This window comes from Plecotus auritus (assembly GCF_963455305.1).
Source record: "Plecotus auritus genome assembly, chromosome: 2".
Lineage (NCBI taxonomy): Eukaryota > Metazoa > Chordata > Mammalia > Chiroptera > Vespertilionidae > Plecotus > Plecotus auritus.
This window is the reverse complement of record NC_137771.1, coordinates 44,690,048-44,716,048: the sequence shown is the minus strand read 5'-3', so window position 1 is coordinate 44,716,048 and position 26,001 is coordinate 44,690,048. Positions and strand designations below refer to the sequence as shown.

Here is a 26,001-nt window from a genome sequence, read left to right as displayed (position 1 = left end):
CCGGAATCAAACCCGGGATCCTTCAGTCCGCAGGCCGACGCTCTATCCACTGAGCCAAACCGGCTAGGGCTGTTCGTAGTATTTTTTAACAGTCCTTTGTATTTCGGCGTGATCTGTTGTTATTTCACCTCTTTCATTTTTTTTTTTTAAATATATTTTATTGATTTTTTACAGAGAGGAAGGGAGAGGGATAGAGAGTTAGAAACATCGATGAGAGAGAAACATGGATCAGCTGCCTCCTGCACACCCCCTACTGGGGATGTGCCCGCAACCAAGGTACATGCCCTTGACCGGAATCGAACCTGGGACCCTTCAGTCCGCATGCCGACGCTCTATCCACTGAGCCAAACCGGTTTCGGCTCACCTCTTTCATTTCTGATTTTGTTTATTTGGGTCCTCTATCTTTGCTTCTTGGTCAGCCTGGCTTTAGGTTCCTCAATCTTGTTTATCCTTTTAAAGAACCAGCTCTTGGTTTTGTTGATCTTTTGTATTGTTTCTTTGGTCTCTATGTCGTTTATCTCCGCCCTGATCTTTATTATTTCCTTCCTTCTGCTTACACTGGGCTTTTCTTGTTGCTCTTTTTCTAACTCTTTGAGTTGTAGGGTTAGGTAATTTATTACCATTGTTTCTTGTTTTTTGCAGTATGCTTGTAGAGCTATGAACTTCCCTCTCAAGACTGCTTTCGCTGTGTCCTATAGATTTTGGATTGTTGTGTTTTCATTGTCATTTGTTGCCATGATGTTTTTTATTTCTTCCTTGATCTCTCTGGTAACCCAGTCATTGTTTAATAGCATGCTGTTTAATCTCCATGTGTTTGATTTCTTTGGATTGTTTTTATTGTAGTTGTTCCAGTTTTATGTCACTGTGGTCTGAGAAGATGCTTGATATGATTCTATCTTCTTGAATTTGAAGAGACTTTGCCTATGTCCCAACATATGGTCTATCTTTGAAAATGACCCATGTGCACTTGAGAAGAATGTATATTCTGTGGCTTTGGGGTGAAATGTTCTGAAGATGTCAATTAATTCCATCTGGTTTAGTGAGTCATTTAGGATTGATGTTTCTTTGCTGATTTTTTGTTTAGAGGATTTGTCCAATGGTGATAGTGGGGTATTAAAGTCTCCTACTATGATTGTATTACTGTCAATTTCTCCCTTGATATCCTCCAGGAGTTTTTTTATGTATTTGGGTGCTCCTGTATTGGGTGCATATATGTTTACCAGAGTTATTTCTTCTTGTTGGATTGCTCCCTTTAGTATTATGAAGTGGCCTTCCTCATCTTTTGTTATGTCCTTCACTTTGAGATCTAATTTGTCAGATATAAGTATTGCTACCCCAGCTTTTTTTTCATTTCCATTCACCTGGAAAACCTTTTTCCATCCCTTCACCCTCAGTCTGTGTGCGTCTTTTTTTCTCAGGTGGGTTTCTTGTAGGCAGGAGATATATGGGTCTTGTTTTCTTATCCAATCCGTGACTCTATGTCTTTTGATTGGGGCATTTAATCCATTTACATTTAAAGTTATTATTGATAGGTACTTATTTGTCACCATTTTTATTCTTTACCCCTGTGTTCCTTCTTCGCTTCCTATTTATTTATTTTTTTTACAGCAGACCCTTTAGCATTTCTTGCATTGCTGGTTTGTTGGTAATAAATTCTCTTAGTCTTTTTTTGACTGTGAAGCTCCTAATTTCACCTTCAATCTTGATTGATAGCCTTGCTGGGTACAGTATTCTTGGATTCAAACCCTTCTTTTGCATGACTTTGTATATTTCATTCCATTCCCTTCTGGCCTGATGAGTTTCTGTTGAGAAATCAGTTGCTAGTCTGATGGGGGTTCCTTTGTATGTAACTTTCTGTCTCTCTCTTGCCGCTTTTAAGATTCTTACTTTGTCATTGGTGTTTGCCAATTTAATTATAATGTGCCTTGGCGTCGGTCTTTTGGGGTTCATTTTGCTTGGGACTCTGTGAGCTTCTTGGATTTGTGTGGGTTTTTTCTTTCCTATATCAGGGAAGTTTTCTGTCATTATTTCTTCAAACAGGTTTTCTATTCCTTGCTCAGTTTCCTTTCCTTCTGGAACCCCTATTATGCGGATGTTGTTTTGTTTCGTGTTGTCCCAAAGTTCCCTTAGGCTCTCTTCCTGCTTTTTAATTTTTTTTTCTAGGGGATGCTCTACTTGGGTATTTTTTCCTACCTTGTCTCCTAGCTCACTGATACAGTCTTCTGCTTCTTCTAGTCTACTCTTGATGCTTTCTATTGAGTTCTTTACAGCAGTGATGTCATTTTTCATTTCTTCTTGGTTCTTCTTCATTTCCTCTTGGTTCTTACTCATATTGTCGAATTTGTCTTCCATTGTTTTCAGCCACCTTATGACCATTTCTCTTAATTCTTTCTCTGGAAGGTTGCTTGCCTCCATTTCGTTTACTTCATTTTCTGGTGATGCCTGCTTTTCTTTCATATGCGGGCTGTTTCTTTGTCTCCCCATGGTCTCTCCTCTCTGGGTGTCTGGTTATGTAGTTCTCTCTCTCCTGCGTTTATTTAAAGGCACAAAATACAACACAACCAGGTACAACACACAAGGCACTGAACAGAAATGTATTCACAATATTAATAACGCCAAATGAAGGTGACCACCAGAGAAAGGCAAATTAGGGGATAGGAGAGAAAGAAGAAGAGGGAAAAGAAGGAAAGAAAAAAAAAGGAGTGTCAAAATGAAATTGGGAAAAGGAAAAAAAAATGTAAGAGAGACAAGAAAGAGACTAAGAGAGAAAGGGGAACAAACTATATATATGGGGAGAAAACTCCAATAGAACAACCACTAATTCCAGCAAAAGCCAGCAACAAGTACCTGGGGATTAATACAAACTACAACACCAACTAATATCAAGCGAGGCAAGGGAAAACAGAAGCAAAAAACAAACAAAAACAAAGAAAAAAACAAAAACAAAAAAAGAATAAGGAAAACAATCTCACAAAAAAGCATAAAAATTTGATTTAATCAACATTCAAGCAAATAACAACAAAAGGACAGAGAGAAAGACAATTTTTTGGATAGTTAAGACAGCGAAGAGAGAGGTGTGTATGGACTTGGAGCAAGGGATTGTAGATTAGATATATAAGTAGGGTGAAATTTTATCAGGGGGTAAACAGAAAGAATAGGGAAAATCTAAAGCAGGAAAGGGGTAAGTAAACAGGACACCAAAAAGGTTAGGAAGAGAGTGATGGCATAAAGATAGAGTTGAGATAGAGTAAAACGATGGAGATGAAAATAGAATGTAGAACACTAATCCCAAAGTAAAATAAAGAGAAAATAAAGTGATACTTAAAAAAAAGGTAAAATAGTAGTAGTAATGATACTGATTGATAATAAAAATGTAATAATTAAAAAGGTAAAATCAAGTGAGGAAAAAAGAAAAAAATTAATTTCTTGAGTAAAAGATGCAAAAAATGAAAAAAAAAATGTGCAGTAGTGAAGGTCATTCACTTCCTCTATTGTTCTTTTTGGCACGCCTGTTTCTCAGTCCGGACAGTATTGCAGTTCCCTGCGTTCCACTGCTCCTCAGTGTTGTAAGCCAGTCCTGATTTTTAAGCAGGCAGTGTGTCTTAATTTCTCGTATTCCTTTATTTTTGATTACAATGAGTCAATTTGTGATTCAGCCCCTGGGTGGCAGTGTTTCTGGATTGACTTCTGGATCTCTTTGGCCTCTCTAGCCTGTATTTAGATCCTTCTTTCCCTGTGGCACTCAATACCAGTTTGTGGAAGTGGGCTGCCTCAGAGCTGGCTCTCTGACGGTCACTCCCTGCTTTGATTCCCAGGTTCCAGAAAAACATCTTTCCCCTGCAGTCTCCCAGGGTGTCCCCATCTGGGTGATCCTATGTATTGGGCTTAGTAATCAGAAGCAAGGATTTGAAGAGGAAAAAGCCCAAGTGTGCGAACAATGGGTCTGCGCGCAAGTCTAAGCAGCTGGCATACCTTTGAAATTCTTAGACTGTCCTTGCACATCAGATCAAAATGGGTTGCTTTTTAGAGCTCTCTTCTGTTAGCAACTCTGAGGATTCCCTTCCACATTCACGGATCACACCAGCCCCAACAGCCACGGATTTTTCTAGGCACAGGCTTCCCTGGTCCTCCAGCTCCCGCAAAACGTGCGTTTCTCTCTCCCGCCGGGACCAGAGACCTCACCTTATCCCAGGCGAAATCTGACCTTTCCGTGGTGGAGTGTAGAGCTCCTCTGAATCCGCGTGTTTTCGCCAATTGGGAACCATTGTTCTGGGGCTCGCAGTTGTTCGGTGGGGGCCGCAGTTGTGGATTTTCAGGCTTTCGATAAGCTCCACTTTCCCTTTCAAGATGGCGCAGTCTCCGCGTCCTTTTATATTATTTCTTAACTTTTACACCAGATCTGAACTTTCATATATAAATTTCTTGAAGAAATAAAAAAAAGACTTATTAATCCTGTATAGCACTAGTAGTATGCTAAACATAGAGTATGCCCTTAGAAACTTTTGCTGATTTGAACTGTATGCATTATACCTTGTGAAAGTGTGGCTTTCACAAGAGAAGATGAGAAGCTAAAAATGGTAGTTACAGAAAAGATGAGAAGCTAAAAATGGTAGTTTTCAAAAAGTGATTGCTTTTTTTTAGGGCCTTAAAGTTCTAAGTTTTATAAGGTCACCTGAGACGTAATGAATGCAAATAAAAGTTGGCATGATAAATTGTAAATATTAGGTTTTATGCCATCAATGAAAATGAGTTTAATGAGCATAATTAGCTATAATAAATTGGGATCCTAGCCCTAAAGGAACTTATGATCTAACTATCCCAAGAGTTTGGTCTGATGTTAAGATTTCACTTACTTTCGACATAAAATATTTTCTTGATAACTGCAGGTTTAAAATAAAAAAGAGTTAACCTGACTATCTTAAGTACTTTGAATTTTGCTAAAAATTTTAAAAGCCTTTTCAGTTCAGAGCATAAATAAAGTTAGGGTTAGAGTTCACTTCTGTGTAAGCCAATTTTGTCCTGTGAAATAACATGCTATTGATCAAAAGAAAGACTAAACATGTAATCACCCTAAATCTATTACCAGTATGAGAAAAGTTGGTCAAAGTCCTTGATAGTTCACTAGATGTAGGACAGCAATATATAAAAACCAGTGGACATTTTATAGATAGCAAGTCTTCCAAGTAGTGCAGTGTATTATTTATTTAACCCTGGTGTGATTAATTGGGGAAATAAACTGGAAAACTGAGGAGACTTATCATTTGTGTCATGTGACCTTAATTAGGTAGCTCTCAGTTCACTTACGCTATGGGCAGATTTTTACTTTGTGAATGAAAGGAATGTTCATAAACAAAGAATATCTTAAACTGGTTCTGAGGCTAATCCCAATGCTCTGTTTTCCTCAGGAGATATAATGGGGAATATTATTCATTTCTTGAGAAGTGATGTTTGTGTTGGTCATTAAGGATTAATGCTAACCAGTCTTTAAGTCAAATGATTATCTGGGTGGGCCCTAAATTCAATTCAAGTGAGTTTATAGGAAGTAGAGGAGGAAAAGACACAGACACAGAAAAGGAGGTAGTGTGAAGACAGAGGCAGAGATTGGAGTGATGTGGCCACAAACCACAGAATGCCAGGGAGTGCTGATTGTTACCAGAAGCTAGAAGAAGCTTAGCATGGATTCTCCCCTACAGTGTCTAGGACACGCGGTTGTTCCGATATCTTGATTTTAGACTTCTGGCCTCCAGAACTGTGAGAGAGTAAATTTCTATTGTTTTAATCCACTAAGTTTGTGGTAATTTGTTACAGTAGCCGCAGGAAACTAATATAGAGAGGGAAAGAAGTTGCTTTCTTTTGGTTTTAGGGCTTCTCACACCAGGGACATTGACATCCATTGTACAAACTAATTCCCCATACTGTAGAGGTCCTCCTGTTTCCCCTCTTGTAAGATGCAGACTCATAGCAACCTTAGTCCATTAATTGGAATGAAGTGTGTAAGTGGTCTTTCTTCTCTCCATAGATTTCAGAAATCCCCTCAGTTTATCAAATGGAAATACTTCATATATGCAATTTAGATTCAGGCTATATTTTAGAGAAATCAACTCATAATTTTAGGTCTCATACTCTGTCATCATTGAACAACTGGACATAGGCATATTTAAGTAAAAAAATTCCAAGTAGCGCCGAAACCGGTTTGGCTCAGTGGATAGAGCGTCGGCCTTCGGACTGAAGGGTCCCGGGTTCGATTCCGGTCAAGGGCATGTGCCTTGGTTGCGGGCACATCCCCAGTGGGGGTTGTGCAGGAGGCAGCTGATCGATGTTTCTCTCTCATCGATGTTTCTGGCTCTCTATCCCTCTCCCTTCCTCTCTGTAAAATATCAATAAAATATATTAAAAAAAAAAATTCCAAGTAGGGGTTATTCTTAGAGATTTAGAATTTTATGATTAACAATATAATAATAAGTGTATATAAGGTGCTTAAAAATAGGCTAAATTTTTAATTTTGGTGGGGGAATATGGATTTGAATAATGAAGCCTTTACAGGTGATAATTTTCTTAAAAACTAAGTAGTGAGAACAGATTCATCCATGAGAGAATTCATAGAAAAGTACGTTGACTACCTTGTCAAGGTGTTTGCAAATGTAATTATACAAGATCTTAAAAAGTACCATGTAGAACAGCTTCTTCTGTTTCTCATTATGTGGGTAAGAAATGCTGAAGTTCAGAGAGAATTAATCCTACATCTGATTATTGACAGCTTCCTCTTCAGGTTTTCCTCTCAGTCTAGGGCTTTACCACACTGATTTAATTGGGTTGTTTTTGCAACAGCTCTTCGAATTGTTTTAGCAGAGATAGCAACTGGTGCTCTGCTTTGATGATCTGGAAGTGGTATGTAGGAGGCCTTAAAGACAAGTGCATTATCAGTTTTTGACTACAAGTAACAAAACTCAATTTAAATTGCCTTTAATAATATGGTAGTTTATTATATCATACCCAGAGGCCCAGTGCACGGATTCGTGTACTGGTGGGGGGGTCCCTCGGCCTGGCCTGCGGACATCCCCCAAGGGGTCCCAGATTGCAAGAGGGTGCAGGCCAGGCCGAGGGACCCCACTGGTGCATGATTGGGGCCAGGGAGGGACCATGAGAGGGCTCCAGGGCGTGTCCGGCCCGTCTCACCCAGTCCCCATCGGCCAGACCCCAGCAGCAAGCTAACTTACCAATTGGAGCGTCTGACCCCTGGTGGTCAGTGCGTGTCATAGCAACTGGTCAAATGGTCAAATAAACAGTCGGATACTTAGCATATTAGGCTTTTATTATATAGGATACCAAGAATCTGGAGATAAAGGTAGTTCTAAGATTTGCTAATTTAGACCTGAAGGACATAATAAAGGACCCAAACCTTTCCTTCCTCATTCCTCTTCCTCTCTTCCTCCTTCCCTTCATTCCTTCCTTCTCTTCTCTCTTTCCTTCTTTCTCTTTGCCATCTTCAGGTCTTTTGGTTATCACTTTCTTACATAGTTACCTTCAGAGGCATCACTTTTTTACATAGTTACCGTCCTCTCACACATATCTTCTTTAGGGCAAATAAGCCCTCATAGAACTCGTCTCACAGGCGATTCCATTACAGGCACAGGCTGAACCAGTCTCTGGAGAGAGGATTGGAATTACCATGATAGAACTAGGTATTGAGGAACCAGAGTCATGGAGTTTGAGGGAAAGAAATCTGTAATAAGATGGCTAAACTAGAGACAAAATTGGATCATGCATTCGCAGGTAATAAAACTGTGAACTCTGAGGATATCTTTTCTACAGGACAGGGGGAAACAGGACAAAAATGACCCTATCATTTTTCTACATGTTAACTGCTAACTTGACTAGATTATAAAGCATCTGGGCCCTAATCAGTTTTTAGGTAAATAGTTATATTTCCTGAGAGAGCCAAGTGAGCCTCAGATGAGCTTATAAAAAATGCATGCTATTAAAGGGTCACCCTGTCATATATTGTCCTTATTTCCAACTTCTGAATACTTTCTTTTTCAACAGGAGTGAGATTGTCAAAGAAGGTGGCATAGGAAGAAAAAGATAATAGGACAGTAGGCCCAGTTCTAATCTATGCACATATTCCAAATTAGGCAATGTTTTACCATTTGATTTGGTAAAATATATCTACTGCCTTTTTTGTTTCCCTTATACAGTCTCAAAACATGTTGTTACTTCTAGTCACCCATTTTTCTCTTTCTTGTGTTAATTCTCAGAGTAGTTTTCTCTGTGAGTTTGGCCACTAAAAAAAGTTTTAATTTTTACTTAAATTCTTAAGTAACATTCATAAATGTGAGGCCAAATCAATTTAACCTTTACAGAGTAGTCAAAGTGCCCAGCCTGGTATCTAGCACATAAGTGCTTGTGTTCTTTGAATATTGACATTCATCGTTCACTGTTGGCAGAGATTGTATCCTCTTTACTGTTACGTGTAAAACACCTAGCACAGTATCTGCAATATTATAGGAATTAAGTGTTTGTTGAATAGTTTTTAGAACCAAATTCATTTTAAAAACAAAGAATTTCCTACAGCAGTGTTAATTAAACTCCAGTTGTATAACCCCTAAAAGAATTTTTTAAAAATTCCTACCCTTTGTACATTTTTAAGTTGACATTTAAGTTTTCCATCGTAAATTTAAATAGTTGCAAAGGGTGTGATTTCTAGTTTGTAAATATTGATATATTTAAATAAAACTTACATTAATTAAAAAATGTACCTAACAGGATATAAATACTAAAACTTACATTAATTAAAAAATGTACCTAACAGAATATAAATACCATAGAATTTAAAATACCAGGACAGGGGAAGCATCTTACTCATTAGAAAGAAAAGATTTTAAATTTTCTGTGATTTCTGGATTGAGTTGTCATTGTAATTATTAATGATATACAATTGATCAAAACAGCATAAATGTTACAAATTTTAGCAAATAATTTTTAAGTAAAAAAAAAAGTAAAGTGATATTAGGAATGCATCCCTTTGAACAAGATATGGCAGAGCATATTTTTAGTCTCTTGATTAAAGGAGATTTCCCAAGTCCAGTATTTTGAATTATCTCTTTGTTTGGCACATCAGAGGTTTTTATACCTCAAGGCAATGTGTCATCATAAGACTCTGGATATGCTTTGATGGGAGGTGTCTTTACTTTTGTCAAGTTGGAGAAAGAGCCACAGTGAAAAGGAAGTGGGAATGGGTACTAGCCCGATGCCTCCACCATAGCATCAGGGGTATCATTTTTACCAAGAGTACATAATCGAATTAAGAATCTCAAAACTGATTCACTTAGAACTGTCTGGGCTCACATACACCTTGGTTAATCTTTGTAATCCCTAAGGCTATATATTTTGTTGTTAATCCTCACCAAGGATATTTTTCTATTGATTTTTAGAGAGAGTGGAAGGGAAGGGGGAGTGGGGGAGAGAGAGAGAGAGAGAGAGAGAGAGAGAGAGAGAGAGAGAGAGAGAGAGAGAGAGAGAGAGAGAAACAAAAATGTGAGAGAGACACATCAATTGGTTGCCTCCCGCATGTGCCCCGACCAGGGCTGGGGATCCAGCCTGCAATCGAGGTACGTGCCCTTGACCGGAATCGAAGCTAGGACCCTTCAGTCTGAGGGCCAAAGCTCTATCCACTGAGCCAAACCGGTTAGGTCTCTAAGGCTACATTTTGAAGATTGCTGCTTTGAAGGATCATTTGTAGAGATCATGTTAATTGTATTGCCAAAAATGTGATTAAGAGAACAAGATGATAGTAATGAGCATGTGGATTTTTTTTTCTTTTTTTAAAAAAATATATTTTTTATTGATTTCAGAGAGGAAGGGAGAGGGAAAGAGAGATAGAAACATCAATGATGAGAGAGAATCATTGATTGGCTGCCTCCTGCATGCTCCCCACTGGGGATCAGGCCCACAACCTGGGCATGTGCCCTTGACCGGTATCAAACCCAGGACCCTTTAGTCCACAGGCTAATGCTCTATTCACGGAGCCAAACCGGCTAGGGCTTTTTTCTTTCTTTCTGTCCTCTTCCTTTTCACATTCCATGTGGTTCTGGTAGGGCTGTCACACTGCCTTTTCTCCCACAGGGAGTCTGGCCTGGCCAATCATATTAATCCTATTCTCTTGGGTACAGTAATTTGTCCAGCAATAGGTATAAACACGAAGCAGGTCACAGTTCTTCCCTGGAATTGGTATATAAACACTGAGGAGGAAAATCTTACTTTCTTTTTGTTGGGATCTGCTGAGCTGTGAAGATGTGAATCTGGAGCTGTTGGGAGAATGAAGGCAAGCAGAGCTAAGCAAAGAGGGAGGCCAAACCAGAGTCCTCATGGGCATGGAATTTCAGTCCTCGAGGCCTTGGTTCCTACAGCTCATTTGATCCTGTGAACTTCCCTCGTATCTTTTTCAGCTACAAAACACTAAATTACTTATTTTTGCTTGAGTTAGTTTGAGTTACAGTATTGGTACTACTGAAATAATTTCATTAACAACTGTAAAAATAACCTCCAAGTGTTGTGAAAATATCTTTGGTAAAATTAGTAATTTTGAAATATTTTTTGTAGATTGTTGGACCTTCGGACGGAAGCAGTTACATTATAGATTATTATGGAACCAGACTTACAAGACTGAGTATTACTAATGAGACATTTAGGAAAACACAGCTGTATCCATAAATGTTTTTAAAAAGAAACAGTAAGTGATATATATATATGTAATCTTAATTATAGTATATTATCTGTATGAATTATGAGAATTTGAGAGCCAGAGGAAACGGAAGAGACCATTCAGTGTTCAAATCTCTCCTTTTGCTTATCAGGAAACACAGGTCTGCTTGTGCCTGAAATCTCTCTAATCCTTTGTAAAGCATTTTCATGTATGCTCACTGCTTTTGCAGTTCTCAATTCAGACTCTCATTCTTTACAGTAAATATGGTTAAAGGACAAAGTTCACAAGAAAAAAAATAACATCAAAACAAAAAGATATTCCATAGTATTATATGGTTATGATGAAAGCATGTGTTGTAGATAGTTCAATGAAGATTATTTTTTCTGCTGTCTTTCCTAGGCTCAATATGATCTTTTAAAAAAATCAATTGATTGATTTGAGAGAGAAACATCTATTTGTTGTTCCACTTACAGACAGTCCTCGGGTTACGTTGGACTTGACGTACGTCGTTTCATGGTTACGTCGCCATCTCCCATTTATTTATATTTTAAAAAAAAGTTCTGTCATTTCGACGTATGTACATACGTGCTTTATGTTTTTTTATTATTTATTTACCACAAGTAAAGGTCAGGAATTGTTATCTTTCTTTTAAATTTTTTTTACTGTTTCATTTCATCACTGCTGTGTATGTGCTCCATGTGAGTGATGTAGGTGCTTATGTGGGTGCGTTCTGACTTATGGCGAAAATTGCGTTACGTCGCGCTGTAGGAATGGATCTCTGATGTAACCTGAGGACCTACTGTATTTATACATTCATTGGTTGCTTCTTTAAAAAAATAAATATATTTTTTATTAATTTCAGAGAGTAAGGGAGAGGGAGAGATAGAAACATCAATGATGAGAGAGAATCATCCATCACTGACTCCTGCACGCCTCCCACTGGGGATTGAACCATGACCTCCTGGTTCATAGGTTGACACGCAACCACTGAGCCACCCTGGCGATTGGTTGCTTCTTTTATGTGACCTGACTGGGGATTGAGCCCGCAACATTGGCATATCAGGACGATGTAAGGGCTTAATCACAAGGAACAACAACAGCCTGTAATTATTGGAATCGAGAGCCGGGCCAACTGAGCTACCTGGCCAGGGCCCATATGATCTTTAAACCTCTTTCTTTTCTTCTTCCCTAAACCTGAAAAGTTGATACACCTCGACCCTGAACTACTATAAGTATTTACTCTAACCTAAAGTTTGGCTCTGCCCATGAAGATTGTTAATTGGCGTCAGCTTTAAATAGGTAATACACTTAGAGAAGTCAGAGGTACCATTAGTCTTCCTGATTTAACACTGGTTCTCTCGGCTACTATAAGGTTTTTATTTCCGTGACTGTACATTAGTCTACTCTAATAAGTAATCTTCCAGTAATGCTAGATTTTCCTCAGGAAAACAGTTTCCTGGTATAATCATTTTCTGTAATGGAGAAGCCCTATGCAGCGTGGAGAGTGTGGGTACGTCTTAGGTGACTGTTCACTTGGAACTGTCTGCAGCTTTCAGAGACGGGGCCAAGAGAGACAGGCTAGATGTTTTGGCCACGGTCATAGTCCTAAGGTTTTCAGTTGACTCTATCTCAGAGAGTGCTTCTATAAGCCAGGAAGGGAATCGGCATTTATTTTCTATGTTGTAGTGTATAAATAGAATATGAAGTATAATTTTGCCTTTAAGGTAGGTTTTTTTTCTTTTCTCAGTAAAATTATGGGATATGCTTTATAGATATTGTCATACATTTAACAGTGACTGACCCCCAATTTATTCAACTAATTGTCAAAAAGTTTTTTAAATCTTTTTAAAAAATAAACTGTAAGAACTTTTTGGTTTAAAATTGAAATGAAAATAAAATTGAAATAAAATAAATAATTGAAATGAAGCTTAGAGATCCATCTGCCTCTTCTGACCAGGGAACAAATTGAGACTAAGACACAATCAGTGTAGTCAGTGTGAAACTGAATCTCACATCATGTGAATTCTACTGGTTGTTCTTTACATCCCTTCCCACCCCAACCCAACCCCCAACAACTATATAATTTTGTATTGTATTAAGCTTATTCATTTTGGAAATTATTATTCTTTATTTTTTTGGAAATTATTATTCTTTATGAAAAGGTTTGAATAGTTTCACATAACTCATTTTCATACTGTAAATTGTATCCATTTAAAAGTATGAGTTTGGCCCCACCAATGTGGCTCAGTGGTTGAGTGTCAACCTATGAACCAAGAGGTCATGATTCAGTTCCAAATCAGGGCACACGGCCAGGATGCTGACTCGATCCCCAGTAGTGGGCATGTAGGAAGCAGCCAATCAATGATTTTCTGTCATCATTGATGTTTCTATCTCTCCCTCTCTCTTCCTCTCTGAAATAAAAATACATTAAAAAATAAAAGCATGTAGATTGTTCTTAAGCCATAATGTGTAAAAATTAAGCAAATGTAATTTAAATTTCTTAATTGATTTTTAGAGAGAGAGAGAGGTGGAGATGGATTTGCTGTTCCACTTATTTATGCATTCATTGGTTGATTCTTGCATGTGCCCTGACCAGGGATTGAACCTGCAACCTTGCTATATTGGGACCTATATACCAACTGAGCTACAGGGCCAGGGCCTAAGCAAATGTAATTTAAAAAAGCAATTCCATTCTGTGTAGCCTATTATAGAGACATTTAATTGGGATTCCAGACTCAAATTTAAAGTTTAAAACTCAGAAGGCAGATTTCTGCATTGTCAATCATATAATCTCTCTGTAGTGTATACAGAAGGTCTCTAAAAGTAAGAAAAAATGTCTTAGGTAAGTGAAGCATTGCAGTGTGCATCTACAGTAACCTCATTGGACTCTTTAAAAATCGTTTGCTTTAATGTGTTTATTTTTTCTGTTTTAGGTTTCGGGCCTGATTAATTTTGATAGTGAACTCCCAGTATGTGGATTTCCAGATTTTCCTTTTTCCTTCTTCACATAACATTTTACAGATTCTTTATAACTTTTTGTTGTTGATGATGCTTTTGTTTTGTTGTTTTAGTTGAAAGCATTTTATCCTGAGATTTAATAGGACTTTCTTTGAGAGCTGTATGTATAATAATAGTCTTTCCTAGGCTACTGTCTCTATGAGATAGATAGCTTATTACCCGATATCCTGTAATGTCTTTTCCAAAGGCAAGTTGCCACTTGTCATTTTTGCTTCTGAAAAATAAAAGTATGACTTATTCACATTTTTTAGTGCTTTATTAAGAAACCTTAAATGTTGAAAGTAGCTGTCTTCTGCATTTTGATCCTTCAAAGTAGTTAATCCGTGGTGTGAACAAATACCATTTATATTGCTTGGGGTGCAGTCTAGTGTATGACAACCCGCCTGGTTTTCCGTAGCTTTTCAGATCTGTCTTTGCCTTGGTATCCAAGGAGCTGAAGATCATCAGGGAGTCTGAAACCTTGAGGCAACATGGGAACTTCTGGCATTGGTTCAGGCCTCTGAAGTGTGAACTTTCTCCTTTTTGCTGTGGGAGTGCTGCACTAGCTTTTGAAAGACCAGATGCTGACTCATCTAGCCCAGTGCAGTTACATTTGAAGTTGGATGGACAAGGTGGGAACACTGAACAGAAGATTAATGTTTCCCATCTGTTAGCACTGCCAGGCAGCTGCTGGACAAGCGCCTGAAGTGATACACAGAGTCTGAAGGAAGCAGCACCTGCATGTTAGCACTGGTCTTTCTTAATGTGTTTTAAGAAGCTGGAAATACATGAACTGTTATGTCCCCATAATCCTGTTATGTGCTTTCTTTAGTAACAGGCAGAGCAATTTCAAAATTACTGAAGCCGGACTTCTCAAAAGCAAAATCAACATTTTTTATCACCCATTTTACTCAAAAGTATATTGTATAGTCCAATTAGCTTCTTAACATGTTTATTGATATATAAAGCAAATTTGGGTTGACTCCTAATATATATATCAGGAATGGTCTCTTATTCATTAATTAATGAAAATACCGGGGTGTCTACCATTTGGGAGGCACTGTCCTAGATGCTACGATGCATCAAGGAGCAAAGCACAAGCATCTCTGCCCTTAAGGAGCTTATATTTTATTGGGATCCGCTTTTTCACAGTGATAATATTTTGGCTACAGTTAAACTAGCTGGTAGAGCCCGTTTGCTAGTATTTCCTAGATTCTTTTGGTTGCAAACAGTACTTTAAAGTTCCTTAAGGATCACCGAAGCCTAGATTTGAAAAGTCCTTAAGTTTTCATAGCCATATAAGTTAAATTATATAAGAAATACTTGCAGTCAAATCTTGAAAAGTAATATTGATTCTTGCATAATTGTTACAGTTACTAACGTGGCCAGGTGAGAAGTCTGTTTTAAAGCAGGTTTCTCAAAATATTTAGTCAAGTAAGCCGTAGTACCCTGGGTCATTGATACAGTTTTTTCACAATACACTCTTAAAAGTTTAGACTTTATCTTCACTGTAATATCCTAAATTTACATGACAAGAGCACTTCAGCCTGCAACCGAGGTATATGCCCTTGACCGGAATTGAACCTGGGACCCTTCAATCCACGGGCTGATGCTCTAACCATTGAGCAACTGGCTAGAGCTATATATAATTCTTTAACATGTTTTTTTTGTCCAATTTTTTTATGTGAATGAACAATGCATGTGAATACAGTTTGTTTTTACTTTCATGGAACACTATTGTTTTTGGCTATTAGTGTGTGAGAGTATAAATTATATGTTAAGGCCTCTGTATGAGATGTTTTATATGATTAACCCTGCTTTTAAAACAGTGGCCAAATGTGAGATGGATTAGCTCAGTCTTTACTCCTAAATCCTCTAGGGTGGGATGGAATGGATTATTTCAGTTCTACAGAGACAGTATTTCTATAGGCCCATTTACAAATGCTAATACAATTTCCAGAAGTTCCTCTTTACCCAGGAAGAGTTCCTAGTACACTGTATTAAACAGAAGGTCCTCTTTCAGACTTCAGAGTCTGCTCTGTCCACGGCTAGCTTTTGTTCCTCGGGCCACTGGGACTTTACAAAATGTTTGGGGTATGTTTTTGTTTTGTACAAAAAAATTCTGTGTCTTTTTTTCTTATTTTAACCTAGATGCTTAAGGCTAAGTATTATAAGACATAGACAGTTAAGAAGCTAACATAGATCTAATTAGCAAGAAACTAGTAAGAAGGAAAATTAGTTCTTAAAAAGCACAAGTCTAAGATGTTCTCTTCCTCAAACACCTTCAATGTAGATACTCCCCAGGGTTCTGGCACCTTCTCTCTTCCTTTCTCTCATTAAATCAGCATCCACTTTGCGTTTTTCTATGTACAAAATTAAAGCTTACTGCAGAAATTTTGGGAAAACACCAAAAAGTACAAAGGAAAAGATAAAACTCATTTCACAGCTCAATGGTAACATTAATATTTTTATGTATGTCTTAGTACTTTTTTCATGCATGTATATACATTTTTCTTCACAGAAATTATACATTATACATACTGTTTTGTAGCCTGCGTCTTCACATTGTAAAGATTTTTCTATTTCAATAAAGATTTTTTACAAAATCATTTTTAATGCCTGCAGAGTATTCCATGTCGGTGTCATAGTTTATTTATGTAATTCCTTATTGCTATTTAAATAATTCCAATAAATGAACAACATGCATGTCTGATTTTTTTTTCTAGAATTGCCCATTCTTAGTCAAAAGTGATCACATATTAAAGTTTTTGATACATACGAACAGTCTCAGTTAACCAAGGTAATGGAGAAAGAATGAAGTCAAGTAGCCCAAACCCGCGTTCAAACAAAACCCCAGTCAGCTCTCAAGTACCTTGTTCAGTGACCTGCAACTACCTCTTCCTCTGCAGTCAGGACACAGCTGCATCATGCTGACTGCTGCTCCCAGGAGCTGGAGAAGGAAGGACAACACTTGGAGAACAGGGTAGCTGCTGGCAAAAGGGTGCTGGTGCTGAGGATTGGGAATGATAGCAAATCTGTTCATTTGGCACAATAGCTGACCGAAGCATTTAATTGCCCTCCAGAAAGCTTTAAAAGAAGAGAGGAGTTTTAAGGAGTAAGTAGGAAGATCACATAATGATCTTTTTTTCTCCCTTGTGGAAAGGGAAAGGAGTTGGATCAATTTGGAAAATGAGACAAGTTGCTAAGTAGGAATGAATAAAAATTCTGAACAGTACTGAGTACCCAATTGAGTTACAGAATAATGCATTTGTTAGGGTTAATTAGCATGGCAAGAGTTACTCATTCATATATCTTCTTTTTTTAAAGATGTTTTTATTGATTTTGAGAGAGGAAGGGGAAGGGATAGAGAGATAGAAACATCGATGAGAGAGAAACATCATTGATCGGCTGCCTCCTGCACACTCCCCACTGGGGACTGAGCCCACAATCCCGGCATATGCCTTGACTGGGAATTGAACCAGTGACCTCTTAGTTCATAGTTCAGTGCTCAACCACTGAGCCACACCAGCAAGGCTCATTCCTATATCTTCTTAACTAGAGCCCAGTATTTTAATTCTTAAGTATCAATGCTTTCAAAGCTAGTCATTGTCTGCCGGAGGAGGAATGTTACTTACTTTCCTAGAAAATATTTTCAAGAAAATATGTAAGAAATATTAAGAAGTCTTAAATCTTCAAGATTTTAGCTTATTAAGAATTTCTTTTACTGTCCCCCATGTGCAATGTGTTATGCTAAACTCATTATATTCTTAAATGATTTAATCCTCACATTTCTATAGTCTCCCTGAAGGGTCAATATCATTATCCCCACTTAACAGATAAATAAATTTAGTCCCATAATAATTGAATGACTTACCCAAGGTCATGAAATAAGTGGTGAAGCTAGGATTTAACCCCAGGTCTAACTGCTATTTTGCCTGCAATATGATGGTTACAACCATTGAATTCTACACAATATACTGCTAATCCATAATAATCTATAATAATAAAAGCATAATATGCTAATTAGACCGGATGTCTTTCCGGATGAAGCTGGGGCTGCAGCCACGGGATCAAGGCAGCCGCTGCGGCTGCAAAGGCCTACTCTTGCACTTATTTCGTGCACCGGGCCTCTAGTGGTTGTATAATAAGAGACTTTTCTTAATATGTTGTTTAATGTTTTCAGTAAGGATGGAATTATCTGCCTATACTGAGTCTTTTTGCTTAACAGGTAGTTTGGTGGTTAAAAAATAAAAACTTATTTTTTTAAATTCAATTTTACATCATGCAAATGCTAAAATGTTTTATGAACATTAAATGAGACTATGATAGAGCCATGATTATTGTCAAAAACCCAAATATCTCTCTGCTGCCACCATCTCATCTGTCATTTAGAGCACTTTCAGGACTAAATGCCTGATTATGCTTGTATGACAGTGGGAGAGATGTTAGGTTGCACCATGCTGTCACACTGTGCTTAGGCTTGCTGAGGTCAAATGAAGCTCTAGACATCTGCAGGTGGTGGGATTGTGGGTGATTTTTTAATTTTCACGAACATTTTTTTATGTTGAATTTATTCCCAGGCCATAAGTTCTTGTTTCTTCTGGGATGTCCTTTTCTTCTGTGCAACCTCCTCTTCTGCTTTAGCAACCATCTGCTCTTTCTCAGTAAGGACCATTGCAGTGGGGCAGGGAGAGCTCATGTAGGGGTTAACCCACGCATGAGCTCTGTAAGTTCTGTGATGCATCTTGGGAGCCTTGTTCACCTGGATGTGCTCGAGGACCAGAGAATCTACATCTAAACCCTGAAATTCAGCATTCTCAGCATTTTTAAGCCTGTGCAGCAAAAATTTAGCAGTCTTTCCGGCCACTGACCCTGTGTCCTGCCCCACTGTTTGGCCTGGGCACACCTACCAACACACTCTTGGAACGCCGGAATGGCACACATTGCTTCTGTGAAGTGACACCCTTCAGATACTTGGTTGCTTTTCAGATATGCATACCCTTGAAGGCCTGGGCCGTTTTACGAGTGTCCTTAAAGTGAACACGAAGATTTGAACCTCTTGATCTGCATGATTTTGTGGGGTTTGCTGGGTCAAGTGAATAGCGAACCATTTTCAGAGGTCACTCCCACTACTTATGAGAAGATTTAGTTTTTCTTTTGGCTTATGTGCATTTTGTCATTTTCCCCACAATAGACACACATTATTTGCATGCAAGAATTTGAAACAATAAATAATAGTATGGGTAAGTTAGAACCAAGAATCCAAGGAGATCTTGTTCTCTTCTTCCCTACTCCCTCCTCATGATACACTTACTCTGATTTCTCATCTGATCCTGACATTAAAAAAAAAAAAAAGCCAGGTCTAACACAGGATATCAAAGTTTTGACACCAAACAGCACATTTTGATGGAAAACGCAGACTGTGGAATCAGGCCTGAGTTTGTATCCTACTTTGTTACTTGTTTTTTATTTTTTAAAATTGATTTCAAGGGAGAGGGAGAGAGACAGAAACATCAATGATGAGAGAGAATCATTGATCAGCTGCCTTCTGCACTCCCCACAATGGGGATCGAGCCCATAACCTGGGCATGTGCCCTGACCTGGAATCAAACCATGACCGCCTGGTTCATAGGTTGACACTCAACCACTGAGCCATGCCAGCCGGGCTTGTGCCTGAGCACATAACCATTCTGAGCCCCTCTGTCTTTATATAAATAGGGATGATAATATCAGTCAGGCAAAATTGAGAAATTAAGATGACATACATAATTGTCACCATTTGAGCATATTTTAAAGGAATGGAATGATGGCATTAGGCACTGGGGAAGTGCTTCTGGAATTTGGGTTATAGTGTGTTATAATTTGAGTAAAACACCAGTAGACTCAAAAGTTCTTTTACAGAGGGAAGGTGAGATGTATTCTCTGGACATTGTTCACCCACATTCTCTTATTTCCAGTATCATTTTCGTTAACTGTAGCTACTCTGTAATAAAGGCCAAAATCGTCTCTTTCCTGAAGGAAATCTTACCAGCATCTTCACTGCTTTCAGACTCTCCTAATGTAAGGGGAGGCTGCTATGCTGCGGATTTTGTTTTTTGTTGCTTTTTATTTATTTTTAAATGTATATTTATTGTTGAAAGTATTACACATGACCCCCACTTTTCCCCTCATTGACCCTCTCTACCCACCCCCACCCCCAGGTGTTTTTGTTGCTTTTTAATCTGAAGTTCTCTGGAGGTATTTATCCAATACATTTAGAAATGTTGCTGTGAGGCAGCTGATCAGTCTACTTTCAGCCTAAATTAAGGCTAATTGCAGCAATCACTGTGCACACAACAGAATGTTGCTTTTAACCTGTCAGTGTTATCAGAATATGCCAAGCACGTGGAGATTAAAACTTGAAAAATGATTAAGGTTAGAGCTATTTGGATTGCTTATGCCAAAGAAAAACATTGTTTTACCAGAACACTTTAGAAAGTGTGCAGTGTTTGGAATTTTCAATCGTAGCTAAATTTATGCAGCGGTGGACAAACGTAGGCTTACAGTTGTTCGTATGGAAAAAGACATGCAGGTTATGACTATTAGAATAGTTTTATTTATTCAAAAGAATGTCACAATGCAATGGTAAACCTACTTTTGCCCACCCCCGAATTATCCCTGTCCATCCTTTCGGTGACTGAAACAACAGTGCTCTAAAGATCTTCCCCCTTGAATGGGAACACAAGAAGGGGTTAATAGGAATGTGAATGAGACTGATGACATGATGTAGAGCATCTTTTCATGTGGTTATTTGCCATCTGTATATCTTCTTTGGTGAGGTGTCTGTTAAGATCTTTGGCCCATTTTTAAATTGGGTTATTTTCTTATTGTTGAGTTTTAAGGGTTCTTTGTGTATTTTGGATAATGGTCCTTTATCAGACGTGTCTCATGCAAACATTTTCTCCCAGTCTGTGGCTTATCTTCTCATCTCAAAAGTGTCTTTCACAGAGCAGAATTTTAAAATTTTAATGAAGTCCAGCTTATCAATTATTTCTTTCATAGATTGTGTCTTTGGTGTTGTATCTAACAAATCATTGCCAAATCCAAGATCATCTAGATTTTTTCCTACGTTATCTTCTAGGAGTTTATAGTTTTCTATTTTACTTGGAGCGCTGTGATCCATTTTGTTAATTTTTATGAAGGGGGTAAGTTTTGTGTCAAGATTCATTTGCATGTAGCTGTCCACTTGTTCCAGCACCATTTTTATTTTTATTTATTTATTTATTTTTAATTTAATAAATCTTTATTGTTCAGATTATTAGAATTGTTTCTCCTTTTTCCCCCCATAGCTCCCCTCCACCCGGTTCCCACTCCACCCTCTGCCCTTACCTCCCTCCCACTGTCCTCATCCATAGGTGTACGATTTTTGTCCAGTCTCTTCCTGTACCCACCACACCCCTTTCCCCCTGAGTATTATCAGTCCACTTCCTTTCTATGCCCCTGATTCTATTATATTCACCAGTTTATTCTGTTCCTCAGATTTTTAATTCACTTGATTTTTAGGTTCACTTGTTGATAGACATGTATTTGTTGTTCATAATTTTTATCTTTACCTTTTTCTTCTTCCTCTTCTTACAGAATACCTTTCAGCATTTCATATAATACTGGTTTGGTGGTGATGAACTCCTTTAACTTTTTCTTATCTGTGAAGCTCTTTATCTGACCTTCCATTCTGAATAACTTTGCTGGGCAGAGTAATCTTGGTTGTAGGTTCTTGCTATTCATCACTTTGAATATTTCTTACCACTCCTGTCTGGCCTGCATAGTTTCTGTTGAGAAATCAGCTGACAATCATATGGGTGCTCCCTTGCAGGTAATTAACTGTTTTTTCTCTTGCTGCTTTTAATATTCTCTCTTTGTCTTTTGCTCTTGGCATTTTAATTATGATGTATTTTGGCGTGGTCCTCTTTGGATTCCTTTTGTTTGGGGTTCTGTGCACTTTCTGGACTTGTAAGTCTATTTCTTTCACCAGGTGGGGAAAGTTTTCGGTCATTATTTCTTCAAATAGGTTTTCAGTATCTTGCTCTCTCTCTTCTACTGGCACCCCCATAATTCTGATGTTGGTACGCTTGAAGTTGTCCCAGAGGCTCCTTACACTATCTTCAACTTTTTGGATTCTTTTTGCTTTTTGCTTTTCTGGTTGAGTGCTTTTTGCTTCTTTGTAGTTCAAATCTTTGACTTGATTCTTGCGTTCCTCTAGTCTGCTGTTGGGTCTCCGTATAATATTTTTTATTTCAGTCAGTGTATGTTTAATTTCTAGTTGGTCCTTTTTCATATCTTCGAGGGTCTCGTTATATTTATCAGCCTTTTCTAGGATATTCTTAAAGAGCCTTATAACCGTGATTTTGAATTCTATATCCAGTTGTTTGTTTTCCTCCATTTCTTTCGTTTGTGATCTGTTTCTTTGTCTCCGCATTTTCGCTGCTTCCCTGAGTTGGCAGGGTAGCTTTGTGTGCTAGGTTTCCTATATGGCCCAGTGGGTCAGCCTCCCCAGTTAACCTGAGGTGAACACTCTTGGTGCACCCCTTTGTGGACTGTGTGTACAGCCTTGTTGTAGTTAAGTCTTGATTGTTGTGGGTATCACTGGGAGGAATTGACCTCCAGGCCAGTTGGCTGTAAGGATCAGCTCTGTCTACACTAGGAGAAGTTCGGTGCTGGAGACAACCTTATAGGATTAGACTTGCAAAATTGCAAAAGCCTCTGTGCTCAGCTTGGATAGGGTGGAGTCTCAGGGCGGAGCAGACAGTCTTGGCTTCCTGTCAGCCCTGCCCTTGCACGCGCCTCCAGACCTCTGCCTTCTGCGGCTCCCCTGAGTTTCCGCCTGACAGTCCAGATTCCCCCCGTAAGAGCGTGGGTCCCCAGGGGCTCGCCTGGAACTGGGGTTCAGTGCAGTCGGAACTGGGGTTCAGTGTAGTCGAAACTAGGGTTCAGTGCAGTCAGGAGCTTCCGACTCCCTTCCACTAGGGAATGCCTGTGGCAACCTCCCCATTCAGCCTTCTCTGGAGCACTTGCGCACACGCATGCCTCCAGACCCCTGCCGCCACGGCTTTCCCAAGTCTCCGAGTTTCCGTGTGCCTTTCTCTCTACCTGACAGTCCAGACTCCCCCTGTATGAGCCTGGGTCCACGGGGTTTCACCTAGAACTGGGGTTCAGTGCAGTCAGAACTGGGGTTCAGTGCAGTCCAGGCTTCCTTCCCCCTCCCGCCAGAGAAAGTCAGCCAGGCACTCAGTCACCCTTCCTCTCTGCGCGTGTCTCCATACCTCAGCCCTTTGCTGCTCCTCTGATTCTCAGTGAGCTTTCCTCTTTCCTTCTAGTTGTAGATTTCCACTCAGCCAGCCTTCCTGTGGTTCTGGATGATGTCCGTTCTGTCTTTTAGTTGTAGTTTTGAAATTGTTATGTGAGGCAGCAGTTTAGGTGCTTACCTATGCCGCCATCTTGGTTTCTCTCCAGCACCATTTTTAGAAAACTCATCCTTATTTTAAAACTTATTTCTTTCCCGGCTGGTGTGGTTCAGTGGTTGAGCATTGACCTGTGAACCAGGAGGTCCCTCTTCCTTCCTCTCTGTAATCAATAAAAATATATTTTAAAAAACCAAACAAACTTATTTCTTCTTTGTTCCTCATGGCAGGAAATAACAACACATCCACTAAGAAACTCAGAAGTCATCTTTGATGCTATCTTCTCCCTACATTCAATGGATCACCAAGCTTTTGAATTCTACCTCATGAACACTGAAATCATTACTCCATCCTCACTGCACCCCTGTTATTTCAGGTCCCTGAAGTTCTCCTATTCTAAACTCCTGCCTGTCTACCTGGCCCAGTCCCACTTTCCTTTCATTTCACCTTTTCTGCTTCCACCCGAATGATCTTTCTGAAAAGCAAATCTGATCATCTCCATCCTGCTTAACACTCCGAAAGCTCCCTATTTCATTTAAGATAAATCCAAATCCCTTTTCCTGGCCTAAAAGGCTTATCTTGATTGAGTCCCAGCCACTACTGATCACCTCCACTTTCCTGTCACAGTCAGGACTTCTGAGATGACCCCTTGCGTTGATAGGAATTTGCTCTGATCCTAGCTTATTCTGAGACTTTTGCTAACTGCTGCTCCTGCTCTGAAACACTCGGGTCACTTCTCCTAAGTACCTTTTACAGGTTGTTGAGGACGTGGCTGAAAGTCAGAAGTCCAATGAGGTCTCACTAAAATGATAGTATCTGCAGGGAGTGTCGACTGGAGGCTCTAGGGGAGAATCCACTTCCTTGCCTTTTCCAGTTTCTTTTTAAACTGGGTTAGATGTCGCTCTCTGTCCTTCTGTCGTACCCAACTCTTCCCTGAGCGTGGCACTGATGATGATTATTGTGATGATCTCTTTTGAAAACAATACTACTACGACTCAAGTTCATTGGTTTTGGCCTTACTGTCATACACTACAAACAAACTAAAATGAAGGAAAGCAGTGTACGAGGCATCTGGATACTCCGCACTGAGATGGAATATGTTAGTGATTTTCCATATTTGTTTCGAATTTCTCTCTCTTCTCTTGGGAAGGAAAAGGTATGACATAACTAATGCTCCACCTGCCCCAAATCTTTCTCCACCTTCCATTCCTGAAAGTAAACACTAACCTGAGGTTCGTGTGGAAAAGATTTTTCACTCATCCATCTCCCTCACTTCACAGTTGGTGCCATAAGGGCAGGCAGGGCAGATGTGTGTTGTTTTGCTGTGATCTCCCTATTGCCAGGCTCGGCAGAGGGCTTGTCAATAAATGGTCGTGAGCAGCTGGCTGGATGGAACTAGCCTTGGCCTGATGGCTTTTAACTTGCCACCTTCCGAAGCAGCTCTTTGTGTTTTTGTTGTTGTTTGTTTTGTTTTGTTTTGTTTTGTTTTGTTTTGTTTTGGACAGCTCTGCCTGTCATTCTTCCTTAATGGACATTTGCTCCTTCTCAGAGGAGGGCTGAGATTATGGTGGGGAAAGAAGAACCGGAGGACAGAGCATGAAGTTTGGAATCACAGTTAGCTGGGTACGTGCCTTTCGGCACTTGCTTAATCTCTCTGGATGTTTAATTTCCTCTTTTGTAAAAATGAGGCTAATAATACTCATTTAGCAGGGGGTTTGTGGAAATTAAATGAAATAACAAATGTGAATGTCCCCTTTATGGTGGAATAGGTGCTCAATAAATGTTACCATTCCCATAAAAATAATTAAGTATTTTATCTTCTCATTTTTCTTTCTCAGATGCCCCCTTCTCCCAACCCCCAAGCTTTTAATTTTCTTTCCCCATTTCCATGCTCACTGGCACCATGTTTCCTTCTCTCATTCCACTACTCCCGCCTGGAAGTCACACCCACTCCTCTACACCCACTGCCTGTTCATAGTCAAGGACACTTCAAGGTCCAGCTTTAGCCAATCCTAAATATTCCAGCTTTCAGGCTTTCTTTCCTTCGTTAAATGTAGGTCATAGATCATTTCACATCTGTGATATATTCTCTCTAATATAGCAATTATGTTGGAGTGATCTTTCTCATGCTATTTGTGAGTTCCTTGAAGGCCAGGACTGTGTCTTATAGTTTTCTATTATTTTCCATACTTCTTAGCACTAGCACGGACGATAGTAGGATATGGACTCAGATTGCCCAAGTTCAAATCCTTGTTCTGCCACTTGCTAACTATGTGATCTTGATCAAGTAATACAACTTTTCTAGGCCCCAGTTTCCTTAGCTGTAAGTTGACAGTAATAATAATACCTATCTTACGATATGGTTCTGAGAATTAATGAAATTCATCCATAAAGCATTTTGTGCTGTGTTTCTCCCTAAGTGCTTAATAAATGCTGCCTGTCATTATAATTATTATCCATTAAATATACATTGTTATGTCACTTATATCTCAATAAAAAAGACTCGTTATGTGGGGCTTATTAATGTTAATGTATTAGTCTTCTATTGCTATGTGACAAATTACCACAAACTTCTGGCTTAAAATGATACATTTTTATTATCTCACAGTTCTGGAGGTCAGAAATGGGTTTAATGGGCTAAAATAAAAGGGTCTTCAAGACTGTGCTTTTTTGGAGGCTCTACGGGAGAACCTATCTCCTTGCCTTTTCCAGCTTGTAGAGTTTCCTCATATTTCTTCGCTCGTGGCCCTGCATCACTCCAACCTTGTTGTCCATCTCCTTCTCTGACTTAGACTCTCCCTCCTCCCACCTCCCTCTTTCACTCATAAGAACCCTGTGATTACCTTGGGCCTACCCAGAGAATCC

The 26,001-nt window shown here is 39.1% G+C and overlaps 1 protein-coding gene and 1 pseudogene across 5 annotated transcripts in view; one reads left to right on the top strand and one right to left on the bottom strand.

Moving 5' to 3' along the window:
- The window catches only part of TM2D1 (TM2 domain containing 1), a 47,781-nt gene extending 31,477 nt beyond the window's left edge, over positions 1-16,304 (top strand). For 3 of the 4 annotated variants that reach the window (XR_013959890.1, XM_080655445.1, XM_080655444.1), the window contains 2 exons: positions 10,600-10,729; positions 13,636-16,304. Coding sequence is in view for 3 of the 4 variants with exons in the window: in XM_080655445.1 (XP_080511571.1) it covers positions 10,600-10,710 (111 nt within the window). In the remaining variant the exon portion in view is untranslated. The remainder of the gene's footprint in view (positions 1-10,599; positions 10,730-13,635) is intronic. The other variant, XM_080655446.1, reaches the window with a different exon arrangement.
- Positions 16,305-18,269: 1,965 nt separating this feature from the next.
- Positions 18,270-18,810, bottom strand: LOC308241445 (large ribosomal subunit protein uL22-like; annotated as a pseudogene). Its single transcript has one exon. The product of its transcript is annotated as a large ribosomal subunit protein uL22-like (transcript).
- Positions 18,811-26,001: the final 7,191 nt, after the last annotated feature.